We start from the raw sequence: 14,609 nt of genomic DNA on the forward strand, positions 1-14,609 counted from the left end.
GGCATCAAACTCTAGGAGGCACAGAGAACCCCTCTAAAAATCAATAATAATAGGTCAACACCCTGAAATCTAATAGTAAAACTTACGAGTCTCAGAGACAAAAAGAAAATCCTGAAAGCAGCTCGGGAGAAGAGATGTGTAACCTACAATGGTAGAAATATTAGATTGGCAACAGACCTATCCACAGAGACCTCGCAGGCCAGAAAGGACTGGTAAGATATCTTCAGAGCACTAAACGAGAAAAATATGCAGCCAAGAATACTATATCCAGCTAGGCTGTCAGTGAAAATAGAAGGAGAGATAAAAAGCTTCCAGGACAAACAAAAACTAAAGGAATTTGCAAACACGAAACCAGCCCTCCAAGAAATATTGAAAGGGGTCCTCTAAGCAAGGAGAGAGCCTAAAAGCAGCATAGATCAGAAAGGAACACAGACAACATACAGTAACAGTCACCTTACAGGAAATACATTGACACTAAATTCATACCTTTCAATAGTTACCCTGAATGTAAATGGGCTCAATGCCCCAATCAAAAGACACAGGCTATCAGATTGAATTAAAAAACAAGACCCATGGATATGCTGTCTGCAAGAGACTCATTTTAGACCCAAAGACACCCCCAGATTGAAAGTGAGGGGGTGGAAAACAATTTACCATGCTAACGGACACCAAAAGAAAGCTGGGGTGGCAATCCTTATATCAGACAAATTAGATTTTAAAACAAAGACTGTAGTAAGAGATGAGGAAGGACACTATATCCTACTTAAAGGGTCTATCCAACAAGAAGATCTAACAATTGTAAATATCTATGCCCCTATATGGGAGCAGCCAATTATATAAGGCAATTAATAACAAAAGTGAAGAAACACATTAACAACAATACAATAATAGTGGGGAACTTTAACACCCCCCTGACTGAAATGGACAGATCATCTAAGCAAAAGATCAACAGGGAAATAAAGACTTTAAATGACACACTGGACCAAATGGACTTCACAGATATATTCAGAACATTCCATCCCAAAGCAACGGAATACACATTCTTCTCTAGTGCCCATGGAACATTCTCCAGAATTGATCACATCCTAGGTCACAAATCAAGTCTCAACCGGTACCAAAAGATTGGGATTATTCCCTGCATATTTTCAGACCACAATGCTTTGAAACTAGAACTCAATCACAAGAGGAAAGTCAGAAAGAACTCCAATACATGGAGGCTAAAGAGCATCCTACTAAAGAATGAATGGGTCAACCAGGAAATTAAAGAAGAATTTAAAAAATTCATGGAAACCAATGAAAATGAAAACACAACTGTTCAAAATCTTTGGGATACAGCAAAGGCAGTCCTGAGAAGAAAGTATATAGCAATACAAGCCTTTCTCAAGAAAGAATAAAGGTCTCAAATACACAACCTAACCCTACACCTAAAGGAGCTGGAGAAAGAACAGCAAATAAAGCCTAAACCCAGCAGGAGAAGAGAAATAATAAAGATCAGAGCAGATATCAATGAACTAGAAACCAAAAGAACAGTAGAACAGATCAACGAAACTAGGAGCTGGTTCTTTGAAAGAATGAACAAGATTGATAAACCCCTGGCCAGACTTATCAAAAAGAAAAGAGAAATGACCCAAATCAACAAAATCATGAATGAAAGAGGACAGATCACAACCAACACCAAAGAAATACAAACAATTATAAGAACATATTATGAGCCACTCTATGCCAGCAAATTAGATAACCTGGCAGAAATGAGTACATTCCTAGAGATGTATCAACTACCAAAATTGAACCAGGAAGAAATAGAAAACCTGAACAGACCTATTGCCACTAAGGAAATTGAAGCAGTCATCAAAAATCTCCCAACAAACAAAAGCCAAGGGCCAGATGGCTTCCCAGGGGAATTCTATCAGACATTTAAAGAAGAATTAATACCTATTCTCGTGAAACTGTTCCAAAAACTAGAAATGGAAGGAAAACTTCCAAACTCATTTTATGAGGCCAGCATTACCTTGATCCCAAAACCAGACAAAGACCCCATCAAAAAGGAGAATTACAGATCAATATCCTTGATGAACATGGATGCAAAAATTCTCACCAAAATATTAGCCAATAGGATCCAACAGTGCATTAAAAGGATTATTCACCACGACCAAGCGGGATTTATCCCTGGGCTGCAAGGATGGTTCAACATCCGCAAATCAATCAACATGATACAATACATTAACAAAAGAAAGAACAAGAATCATATGATCCTCTCAATAGATGCAGAAAAAGCATTTGACAAAGTACAGCATCCTTTCTTGATCAAAACTCTTCAGAGTATAGGGATAGAGGGTACATACCTCAATATCATAAAAGCCATCTATGAAAAACCTACAGCGAATATCATTCTCAATGGGGAAAAGCGGAGAGCTTTTCCCCTAAGGTCAGGAACGCAGCAGGGATGTCCACTCACACCACTGCTATTCAACATAGTATTAGAAGTCCTAGCCACAGCAATCAGACAACAAAAAGAAATCAAAGGCATCCAGATCGGCAGAGGAAGTCAAACTCTCACTCTTTGCAGATGATATGATACTGTATGTGGAAAACCCAAAAGACTCCACCCCAAAACTGCTAGAACTCATACAGGAATTCAGTAAGGTGGCAGGATATAAAATCAATGCACAGAAATCAGTGGCATTCCTATACACCAACAACAAGACAGAAGAGAGACAAATCAAGGATTTGATCCCATTTACAATTGCACCCAAAACCATAAGATACCTAGGAATAAATCTAACCAAAGAGGCAAAGGATCTGTACTCAGAAAACTATAAAATACTCATGAAAGAAATTGAAGAAGACACAAAGAAATGGAAAAACATTCCATGCTCATGGATTGGGAGGAACCAACATTGTGAAGATGTCAATGCAACCTAGAGCAATCTACACATTCAATGCCATCCCCATCAAAATACCATACACTTTTTTCAAAGAAATGGAACAAATAATCCTAAAATTTGTATGGAACCAGAAGAGACCCCGAATAGCCAGAGGAATGTTGAAAAAGAAAAGCAAACCTGGCGGCATCACAATTCTGGACTTCCAGCTCTATTACAAAGCTGTCATCATCAAGACAGTATGGTACTGGCTCAAAAACAGACATACAGATCAATGGAACAGAATCGAGAGCCCAGAAATGGACCCTCAACTCTATGGTCAACTCATCTTTGACAGAGCAGGAAAGAATGTCCAATGGAAAAAAGACAGTCTCTTCAACAAATGGCGTTGGGAAAATTGGACAGCCACATGCAGAAGAATGAAACTGGACCATTTCCTTACACCACACACAAAAATAGACTCCAAATGGTTGAAAGACCTAAACGTGAGACAGGAGTCCATCAACATCCTAAAGGAGAACACAGGTAGCAACCTCTTCGACCTCAGCCACAGCAACTTCTTCCTAGAAACATCGCCAAAGGCGAGGGAAACAAGGGCAAACATGAACTATTTGGATTTCATCAAGATAAAAAGCTTTTGTACAGCAAAAGAAACAGTCCACAAAACCAAAAGACAACCGACAGAATGGGAGAAGATATTTGCAAATGACATATCAGATAAATGGCTAGTATCCAAAATCTATAAAGAACTTATCAAACTCAACACCCAAAGAACAAATAATCCAATCAAGAAATGGGCAGAAGACGTGAACAGACATTTTTCCAAAGAAGACATCCAAATGGCCAACAGACACATGAAAAAGTGCTCAACATCGCTTGGCATCAGGGAAATCCAAATCAAAACCTCAATCAGATACCACCTCACACCCGTCAGAATGGCTAAAATTAACAAGTCAGGAAATGACAGATGTTGGCGGGGATGTGGAGAAAGGGGAACCCTCCTACACTCTTGGTGGGAATGCAAGCTGGGGCAACTCCTCTGGAAAACAGTATGGAGGTTCCTCAAACAGTTGAAAATAGAGCTACCCTACGATCCAGCAATTGCACTACTGGGTATTTACCAGAAAGATACAAATGTAGGGATCCGAAGGGGTACGTGCACCCCAATGTTTATAGCAGCAATGTCCACATTAGCCAAACTGTGGAAAGAGCCAAGATGTCCATCGAGAGATGAATGGATAAAGAAGAAGTGGTATATATACACAGTGGAATATTATGCAGCCATCCAAAGGAATGAGATCTTGCCATTTGCAATGACGTGGATGGAACTGGAGGGTGTTATGCTGAGTGAAAAAAGTCAATCAGAGAAAGACATGTATCATATGACCTCACTGATATGAGGAATTCTTAATCTCAGGAAACAAACTGAGTGTCGCTGGAGTGGTGGGGGGTGGGAGGGATGGGGTGGCTGGGTGATAGACATTGGGGAGGGTATGTGCTATGGTGAGCGCTGTGAATTGTGCAAGACTGTTGAATCACAGATCTGTACTTCTGAAACATATAATGCAACATATGTTAAGAAAAAAGAAAAAGAAGATAGCAGGAGGAGAAGAATGAAGGGGAGTAAGTCAGAGGGGGAGATGAACCATGAGAGATGATGGACTCTAAAAAACAAACTGAGGGTTCTAGAGGGGAGGAGGGTAGGGGGATGGGTTAGCCTGGTGATGGGTATTAAAGAGGGCACATTCTGCATGGAGCCCTGGGTGTTATGCACAAAAAATGAATCATGGAACACTACATCAAAAACTAATGATGTAATATATGGTGATTAACATAACAATAAAAATTTTTTAAAAAGATTATAATGCTTTAATAGAAAAAGATTATAGTGCTTTATTCATTAAAGAGTTAATGAAAATCATGAAATTATAAAGCATGAATAAGGGATAACATGTAAGCAAAGAATCAGTTTCCCCAACACTTCTAGAGACCTGATCCAACCCAGAAGACACCCTTGCACAACAGAACAAAAATGGAAACATGTTTTGTCCTCTTGTTCCTTTAATTTTAACTACTGAACACTTTCAGGTATCACTACCTAAGAGCTCCTACTGAGAAAAAATTAGAAAATAAAATGACAAGTGACTTGGGTAAAATGCAAAATTGGCTCTTTATCATTTCAATACACTGTCAATCATTCATTCCCTTCTTGATTCAACAAGCATTTACTGAGTGCCTACATTCAAGATTGTGCAGAAGGCACTGCGTAGAATACCAAAATGAATCAGACATGGCAGATCATACCCTTAAGGAATGAATGATCTGGTAGAGCAATTACATAATTTTAGCCCTGGAGTGTCCGAGAGATCATCTCATTTTACAGACGAATAAAACAGTGTTCAGGGAAATCAAGCGACTTTTCTGAGGTCACAGAATCACTTAATGGTAGAACTGGTTTGAGAAACCTGTTTAGTTTAATTAGCTTAATTTAATTCTCATAATCACCTAAAGCTGGACTCCTTTAAAGTCCCTTTTAGCTTAAAATTCTGATTTTTTTTTAAATTCAAAAGCACAAACTAAAAACAATTGAGGATTTTATCAATAGGGGGACGTGAACAGAGTATGATATGATCATATTCTGGAATACTGCATAGTTTTTAAAAGAATGACTAATACATATGGGATAGGCCAAAAATTAGATAACCTAGATAAAATGGATAAATTCCTAGAATCACATAACCTATCAAAACTGAATCAGGAAGAAATAGAAAATCTGAACAGATTTATAATTAGCAAGATTAAATCAGTAATAATAATAAAAAAAAACCTCCCAACAAATAAAATCCCCAATACCAGAAGCTTCACTGGTAAATCCCACATTTAAAGAAAAGTTAAAATCAATCGTCCTCTAATTCTTCCAACAAATTAATGAGGAGGGAACACTTTCAAACTCACTTTATGAGGCTAGCATTATCCTGATACCAAAGCCAAAGACACTACAGAAGAGAAAACTAGAGACCAATATCCCTGATGAATACTGATGCAATATTCAACAAAATACTATCAAACAGAATTCAACAGTATATTAAAAAGGTTACACACCACGACCTAATGGGATATTATCCTAGAATGCAAGGATGGTTCAACAGAAAAAAAATCAGTGTAATATATCACATAACAGAATAAAGGGGCAAAACACATGGTTATCTCAATAGATGGAGAAAAGAATTTGATGAAATTCAACACTCTTTCATAATAAAAAAAACAGAAAACAAAACACTCAACAAACTAGGAATAGAAGGAAACTATGTCAGCCTAATAAAAGCCAAATATGAAAGCCCAAACTAACATCATACTCAGTGGTAAAAGACTGAAAGCTTTTCCCCTAAGATTAGGAAAAAGAGAAGGGTGCCCACTTTTATTTATTCTCTTTATCATAGTACTAGAAGTCCCAGGTAGAGCAATTAGGCAAGAAAAAGAAGTAAACAGCATCCAAATAAGAAAAAAGTAAAATTGTCCCTACTTGCAGATGACATGATATGATATATAGAAAATCCTAAGGACTCCACAAAAAAAAAAAAGAATAAGAAAATGGTTAAACTAAACAAATTCAATAGAGTTGTAGGATACAAAAATCAATATACAAATCAGCTGCATTTCTATATACTAACAACAATCTATCAGAAAGAGAAATTAAGGGGTGCTGGGTGGCTCAGTTAGTTAATTGCCAGACTCTTGATTTCAGCTCAGGTCGTGATTTCAGGGTCATGAGATCGAGCCCCACATCAGAGTCTGCACTGGGCATGGAGCCTGCTTAAGATTCTCTCTCTCTCCCTCTCCCTCTGCCCCTCCCCACTGCTCTCTCTCTTAAAAAATAATAAATAAAATAAATTTTAAAAAGAGAAAAATACTTAGTAATAAATTTAACCAAGGAGATGAAAGATCTGTGTACTGAAAACTAGAAGACATTGATGAAAGAAATTAAAGAAGACACAAATAAATGGAAAAGTATTCCATGCTCATGAATCAGAAGTATCAGTACTGTTAAAATGCCCATACTACTCAAAGCAATTTACAGATTCAATGCAATCTGTATCAAAATTTCAATGGTATTTTTCACAGAAATAGAAAAAAGAAACATCCAAAAACCTGTATGGAACCACAAAAGACTCTGAATAGCCAAATCAATCTTGAGAAAGAGGAACAAAGCTGGAGGCATCATACTTCCTGACTTCAAACTATATTACAAAGCTACAGTATTCAAAACAGCATGGTACTGGCATAAAGGCAGTCATATAGACAAATGAAATAGGAGAAAGAGCCCAGAAAGAAACCTTTATATGTACAGTCAAATAATTTTCAACAAGAGTGTCAAAACCATTCAATGGGGAAGCACAGTCTTTTCAACAAATGGTGCTAGGAAAAGCGGATATCCACAAGCAAAAGAATGAAGGTGGACCCTTACATTACACCATACACAAAAATTAATTGAAGATGGATAAAAACCCTAAAGTTAGGAGCTAAAACTGTAAAACTCTTAGAAGAAAACACAGGGGGAAATGTTCATGACATTGGATTTGGCAATGATTTCTTGGATATGACACCAAAAGCATACACAACAAAAGTAGAAAACACATAAATTGAACTATATCAAAATTAATTTTGCGAAGGACCAATGAACAAAATGAAAATTCAATCTACAGAAAGGGAGAAAGATTTGCAAATCATATATCTGATAAGAAGCTAATATCTAGAATATATGAAGAACTCCTACAACGCAACAATTAAAAATTGGGCAAAGGACATGAATGGACATTTCTCCAAAGAAGATAAATAAACAGCCAACAAGCATATTAAAAAATGTTTCATATCATCAGTCATTACAAAAATGCAAATCAAAACCACAATGACATACAACCTCATACCCACTAGAATGTCTAATCTCAAAAAACCCAAAAAGTGCTGGCAAGGATGTGGAGAAATTGGAACACTTGTGTACTGTTGATGGAAATGAGCAGCCACTATGGGAAATAGTATGGCTGTTACCCAGAAAACTTAAAATCTGTAAATTGCTTTGAGTAGTATGGGCATTAATCACAATAGCCAAAAGGTTGGAAGCAGCCCAAGTGTCCATCAATGGATAAACAAATTGTGGTATATACAAACAAAGGAATATTATTCAGCCTTAAAAAGGAAGGAAATTCTCATACATTCTATAACATGGATGAATCTTGAGGACAGTATGCCAAGTGAAATAAGCCATTCATTAAAAAGACATACTGGATAATTTCACTTATATGTGGCACATAGGTTGGTCAAATTCATCTAAACAAAGAGTGAAAAAGTGGTTACCAAAGGCCTAGGGAGGAGAGAATGGAAAGGTTGTCCTTTAATGGACAAAGAGTTTCAGTTTTGGAGGTTAAAAAGAGTTCTCGAGATTGCACACCAATGTGAATGTACTTCACACTAGTGAACAGTGCACTTAAATGGTTAAGATGGTAAATTTCATATTATGTGTATTTTAGTATAATTAAAACTTTTTAAAAATACATATAGACCCCAACTTTTACTTAGATGATCTATCTATCTATCTATGCTGGTTTATGTCCGTAAAAGCAGGGAGAAACGTGTCAAAGAATATGCACCAAACTGTTAATATTTATTATTTCTGAAGTACTAGTTGTGGAGGGGATGGGTGTTTTGGGGAAGAGAGGAAAAAATACTAAATTTCTTTATATGTCTGTGTACTGTTTGACTTGTTAAAACACGTATTCATTACTAGCATATATTTTTAATTTAGTAGAGTCAGAAAACAAGCTACCAGCAAAAGTCATTAAGGGTTTCAACTGGGAATATGTACACTGATGGCTGAAGGCAAAAATACTGGTTAGAGCTCTTAGTATCCTATAACTTGCACAAACAGATTCTAGAAAGGCATAGTGCTTTGGATGTTGATTAATTTGGATAGCTCATGTTTTGATGACACTAATGTTAGTCATTCCAAGTCTTAACAAATTCTATTTATGAAGTCCTGATCCTTAATTTAGCGACTACTTAGGAAGAAAATGCTCAATTTAGATAAACTTGGCCTACAGGTTAACAAAGGTATGACAAAGCAAGCCAGGGTTGGCCCAACTCTAGTCTGTCATGTGATTTGCATAAAGAGGTGTTACTGATTGGATTCCATAATGATCCAGAGGGCAAAGAAGAAATATAATGAGACGTAACTGAATAATGACCAAAGTAGGCTGTTGAAATGCTATTAATAACTTTCTAAACAACTCAGGGATCGGCCAATCAGAGACTTACTTTGCAAATGGTATCAAGGAACAATACTGAATGTCAGGGAAATATGCAGCTCTAGGAAATATATAAAAAGCCAGATGTAGAAGGTGCAGCCAAAACTCAAAAACTTCTCTTAACAACCCAACTCTCAACCCAGCTCCTGACCATGGCCTGCTGCTCCACTAGCTTCTGTGGATTTCCCACCTGCTCCACCAGTGGGAACTGTGGCTCCAGCTGCTGCCAGCCCAGCGGTTGCCAGACCAGCTGCTGCCAGCCCAGCTGCCAGACCAGCTGCTGCCAGCCAACCTGCTGCCAGCCCAGCTGCCAGACCAGCTGCTGCCAGCCAACCTGCTGCCAGCCCAGCTGCGGTGGGACCAGCTGTGGCACTGGTGGTGGCCAGGAGGGTGGCTGCGGAGCTGTGAGCTGCCGAGTCAGGTGGTGCCGCCCTGACTGCCGCGTGGAGGACACCTGCCTGCCCCCTTGCTGTGTGGTGAGCTGCACGCCCCCAACCTGCTGCCAGCTGCACCATGCCCAGGCCCCCTGCTGCCGCCCATCCTACTGTGGACAGTCCTGCTGCCGCCCAGCCTGCTGCTGCTACTGCTGCCAGCCCACCTGTTGTGAGCCCACCTGCTGAAAGCCAGGCTGCTGATTAATTAAGAATGAAAGGGGAAACTAAACAATCCGCTCTGATCTCTGAAGAAGGGTTCAATTTTACTCCCATGCTAAGTATCATGATGTTTCTAAGCTCAGAAATAATGGGTCTTAGGACCCTCTTGGATGTGTTGAATTAGCACACTAAAAGCATGTATCAGAGTATCTAGATATCCTGCCTTGCTGGAAAAGGCACCAGCGTAGGGTATTTCTTCAATTCAGTGACATCTCTGGTCTCCTCCCTATCTCTTGATCCCCATGTATTTTCAGACCTGCTTTCTCCTTGAATATCCCTTTAATTTCAAATAAAATGTTTAAATGTGTAAAGCAAACTGAATTATTTTCTTCCCTCTACCTCTAAGCTTGTCCATCTTTAGCTGGAATTCAAGAAGAGTGGATTTGCATTTTGATAATAATCCTAAAGCATAAACATAAAGTCTAAATCAGAAAGATTAAATACTAATTACATTATGCTTAAATCCATCAGTTAATAAAATGCTCCATGCATTAAATATCTTCATTGTTATTCAAATACTTAAAATGTTCTAACCTATTATGATTAGGTCTAAACCAGTAAAGTAACTTTTGGCTAAAATTTTCAGGTTGCTCAAATCTATGGGATTTCTAACCTACCTCTACCATTTTAATCTCCTTCCAGTTTATACACTAGATGTTCTCCTTCATGTGTGCCTAATATCTAAAGATTATATTACTTACTAAGTAAATTTTAAAACATCTACCAGATACTATCTTTTAGATACTATTTTCCAAAAGCATTTAGGTTTAATTCCTATGTCTTAGCCTATTATATTCTTCACACTCATCCCCAAATTGTTCTCCAAGTTTCAACTCCCAACGCTCATCTCCATTTACTTGAGTTCTTATAAAATATATCTCTGGTCTAAATGAGGGTAGAACAAAGAGCCAGGGAGATACCCTGTGAGTTCTACCATCACCATTGGTCAGACACATGCATTAGAAATCTCAAACTATGTATGTTGCACTTTGCAACCCAATTTGAAAGATGTTCTCTTAGGAAGTTAACATAAATCTAGAACAAAAAAAAAATACTTTTGCCATTTAATTTTTTAATTCCACATTAAGTATTTTAGTGCAATATATAAAATACAATAGAACAAAATATAGGACACTTTATGAAAAATATTTTTCAAGTTATTTACAAGCTCCCAGCACTTACCTCTATCATTTAATTGCTAGCAATGACAGATCAAACATAATCGACAATGCTAGATCAAATGCATTTCAAAGAATATAGTAGTAGATGGCAGTACATTCTTCAAAATGTCATAACTCCCAGATGCTTTTCCCTGAGACTTGCTTCAACTATTCCAGCAGTAGAGAAATATTTCATCACTTCCTACTCTCTTTTGACAATAACAAAGACTCCTCCATGAGAGGCACTACAGCTTGAAAGTTCTATTAAATCATTTACAAGCAGTACATGTGTCCATGAATCATGTCTTTTACTCCACCCATTCAAAATCAGATTTGGTAAGCATTTATTAAAGTTCTACCTGAAGCTAAGCACTCTGCAAGATACCTTTATATAAACTGTCACTTGTCCACAAGAAAAGATTTCTGACCTAGAATATGAATAATATTTACATATTTCAAACTGATTGAAATCAAAGGAACTATAATAGTAATTTGATTTGATGTTGGAGTAAATTAGTGGGAAGCTTTTAATTATGTATGACCAAAGGTACTCTTCAATTCAGGGGATGTTCCACAGGCCTAAATTCAACAGAATTCAGTCTGTACAGACAGAAGGAAAAAATAATAGTTAAACCTAAGAGCACAATTAGCCTTAGCCTTAGACATATGGACAGAGTGTCACGTGAAATAACCACCTCTACAAAATGAGGGTGTTGACGTGGACTAAAATGGAAGGACTCTTTGAACATGGAAAACCACAAATGTATTCCAAAGAGCAAAGGACCAATATGAGGAGTCCAAATGAAACTATAAAACAAAGTAATTTCTAAACTGCTGCTTATAATGGGTCATAAGTATTTCAATGTAAGCCAATCAGAGAACCAATGAGGAACAAATTTAAACAAAAACAAGGATGTTAAGAATTTTATAAGTAGAAGCTGGCTCAGATATATAAAAGGCGTGCCTGACATAGACTTTACCACCAAAACACCTACAAGCAACCCAACTCTCAACCCAGCGCCTGACCATGGCCTGCTGCTCCACTAGCTTCTGTGGATTTCCCACCTGCTCCACCAGTGGGAACTGTGGCTCCAGCTGCTGCCAGCCCAGCGGTTGCCAGACCAGCTGCTGCCAGCCCAGCTGCCAGACCAGCTGCTGCCAGCCAACCTGCTGCCAGCCCAGCTGCGGTGGGACCAGCTGTGGCACTGATGGTGGCCAGGAGGGTGGCTGCGGAGCTGTGAGCTGCCGAGTCAGGTGGTGCCGCCCTGACTGCCGCGTGGAGGACACCTGCCTGCCCCCTTGCTGTGTGGTGAGCTGCACGCCCCCAACCTGCTGCCAGCTGCACCATGCCCAGGCCCCCTGCTGCCGCCCATCCTACTGTGGACAGTCCTGCTGCCGCCCAGCCTGCTGCTGCTACTGCTGCCAGCCCACCTGTTGTGAGCCCACCTGCTGAAAGCCAGGCTGCTGATTTCCAGTTGCCCAGGACACAAGATCTGAATAGCGTAATTCCTCAACCACCCCTGGACCACCACAAGTTCTTAGACTTCCATTTGCATTTTTGTTATGGGGGCTACCAAGTATATGAGTTTTATCTGATTTCATTCTGCAGTGAATACCCTGACTGTCCACTGCCGACACAGAAATGCTTGTGAACCCACCAGCTGACTATCAAAATGTTTTGGATATACTATTTCTGATTTTTCTGCAGGATTGAAAATTACTGATATACTGTGGAATTAATTCTTGAGAACTACCCACAAATCTAATTCTTCCCTGCTTTATAATTTATTTTTAGCTCTGTTTACCTAACATTTTTTTCTAACATCAAAGGCACCAGAGTATAGTCAAGTGACTCTCCTCAGTTGTCACCAGAGAGAATGGACTCTTCACTCAACATTCACTTTCTAAGGAGTAGGCTAGACTTTTTCAACTTTCAACAACTGATTCCATCCCTTTTTTTGCAGGGTGAGATCATAATGATCTTGTCTATTGGCTATTTCAATTACAGCTATGATACAGTGTTTTCTGTCATTTCTTAATAAATACTATAACTGGGCAAACAAACCATAGTCTGTGTTTCTACTTGTACCTAAAATGGATTAACTGTGATAATTTGTGAATGCCTACCTGAAAGAAATACATTTATTTCTTTTTAAAAGAAACTGAAATCATATATAGTGTATTCATTCACTTTTTTTTTCTTTTTTTTATTCATTCATTCATTCTATAAACATTTATTGACCACCACTTCTAAAGCAGGGACTATGGAGATCAGAAAGATTAAGACTTAACTCTTATCTTTGAGGACTTTGCTATCCAGGACTTTGCTATTCTAAACTGCTGCCTATAATGGGTCATAAGTATTTCAATGTAAGCCAATCAGAGAACCAATGAGGAACAAATTTAAACAAAAACAAGGAAGATATGTTAAGAATTTTATAAGTAGAAGCTGGCTCAGATATATAAAAGGCGTGCCTGACATAGACTTTACCACCAAAACACCTACAAGCAACCCAACTCTCAACCCAGCACCTGACCATGGCCTGCTGCTCCACTAGCTTCTGTGGATTTCCCACCTGCTCCACCAGTGGGAACTGTGGCTCCAGCTGCTGCCAGATGGACAAGCTTAGAAAAAGTATATGTGTGAAAATAGCTACAAACAATTTAACAAGATAAACTGTATTCTCTTAATAGTTGGTAGAAGAAAATCTCCCTCTCCTTTAGGGAGATGCTTCTGTGGCCAATAGCCTTGATGGTCCAACTTATAATAGGTGCATCACATGTGACATGCATGTCAGCAAACATAAAAGCCTAAGAGAAGGATGTAAGATAATATAATTACACATGAGGCAGAGAGGAGGATTTTTTTTTTTTTTACTCCAGAAAGGGAGTGAGAAGAAGAAAGAAGAAAGGAGAGACCCAGTCAGGAGGTCATGAATATTACTCTATGATTCAACCCCGTTAAGTTACAAACTCACACAATCCTTAGGGCAGGTCAACTTTCCTGCGAATACCAGTGAAAGAGCTGAGTTTCATGTCTGGGTTGATTCAAAGGGAGTTAGAGACAACCCAGGACCCAGACAGAGCAGGGGAAACTACAAGAAAGTAATGCCTCAGGAACACTCAGAAATTGTGGAGAGGCTCTGGATAGCCACTGCTGTGGAAAGTAATATCTTGGTTATGTAGACTGCAAAAAAGAAGATGGAAGGGCCAGAAACGGGATTTCAAAAAGGAAAAGATCACTTTGGGACCAGCAGGGGTTATGTCAGGAGCAGCATTTGGAAAGGCTTCAGAAGGGAAGCAATCTTTGGGGTCCTGAAGATCATTCTAAATGGCAGGAAAAGAGTGAAAAAGAGTTCAAGCTGCACACCATTAGAGTGGCTAAAATCCAAAGCAATGACAACACCAAATGCTGGTGAAATGCTGCTGGAACAACAAGAATTCTCTCTCACTGCTGGTAGGAATGCACAATGGCACAGCCACTTTGGAAGACTGTTGGGCTGTTTCTTATCAAGCTAAACACAGGCTTATCATACAATCCAGCAATTGTGCTCCTATGTATTTATCCAAATAAGCTGAAAACTATGTCCACACAAAACACAAAAACCTACACAT

At 38.7% G+C, this 14,609-nt stretch overlaps 2 protein-coding genes across 3 annotated transcripts; both read left to right on the forward strand.

Annotated features, from left to right (window-relative positions):
• Positions 1-9,333: 9,333 nt before the first annotated feature.
• Positions 9,334-9,801, forward strand: LOC114198462 (keratin-associated protein 9-3-like). Of its 2 annotated transcripts, XM_088020784.1 has the most exons (2): positions 9,334-9,440; positions 9,531-9,801. In XM_088020784.1, the coding sequence occupies exons 1-2, from the start codon at positions 9,334-9,336 to the stop codon at positions 9,799-9,801; spliced, it is 378 nt and encodes a 125-aa protein (XP_087876910.1). The 2 variants fall into 2 exon arrangements, with proteins under 2 accessions (XP_087876910.1, XP_027945686.2); XM_028089885.2 differs by having other exon boundaries at positions 9,334-9,801.
• A 2,220-nt stretch (positions 9,802-12,021) lies between these two features.
• Positions 12,022-12,447, forward strand: LOC148161554 (keratin-associated protein 9-3-like). Its single transcript, XM_088020785.1, has one exon. The coding sequence runs from the start codon at positions 12,022-12,024 to the stop codon at positions 12,445-12,447; it is 426 nt and encodes a 141-aa protein (XP_087876911.1).
• The last annotated feature ends 2,162 nt before the right edge of the window (positions 12,448-14,609 follow it).

The sequence above is a fragment of the Eumetopias jubatus genome, unplaced genomic scaffold, assembly GCF_037043125.1.
Source record: "Eumetopias jubatus isolate StellerSeaLion01/CBP00866 unplaced genomic scaffold, mEumJub1_p1.0 scaffold_160, whole genome shotgun sequence".
Lineage (NCBI taxonomy): Eukaryota > Metazoa > Chordata > Mammalia > Carnivora > Otariidae > Eumetopias > Eumetopias jubatus.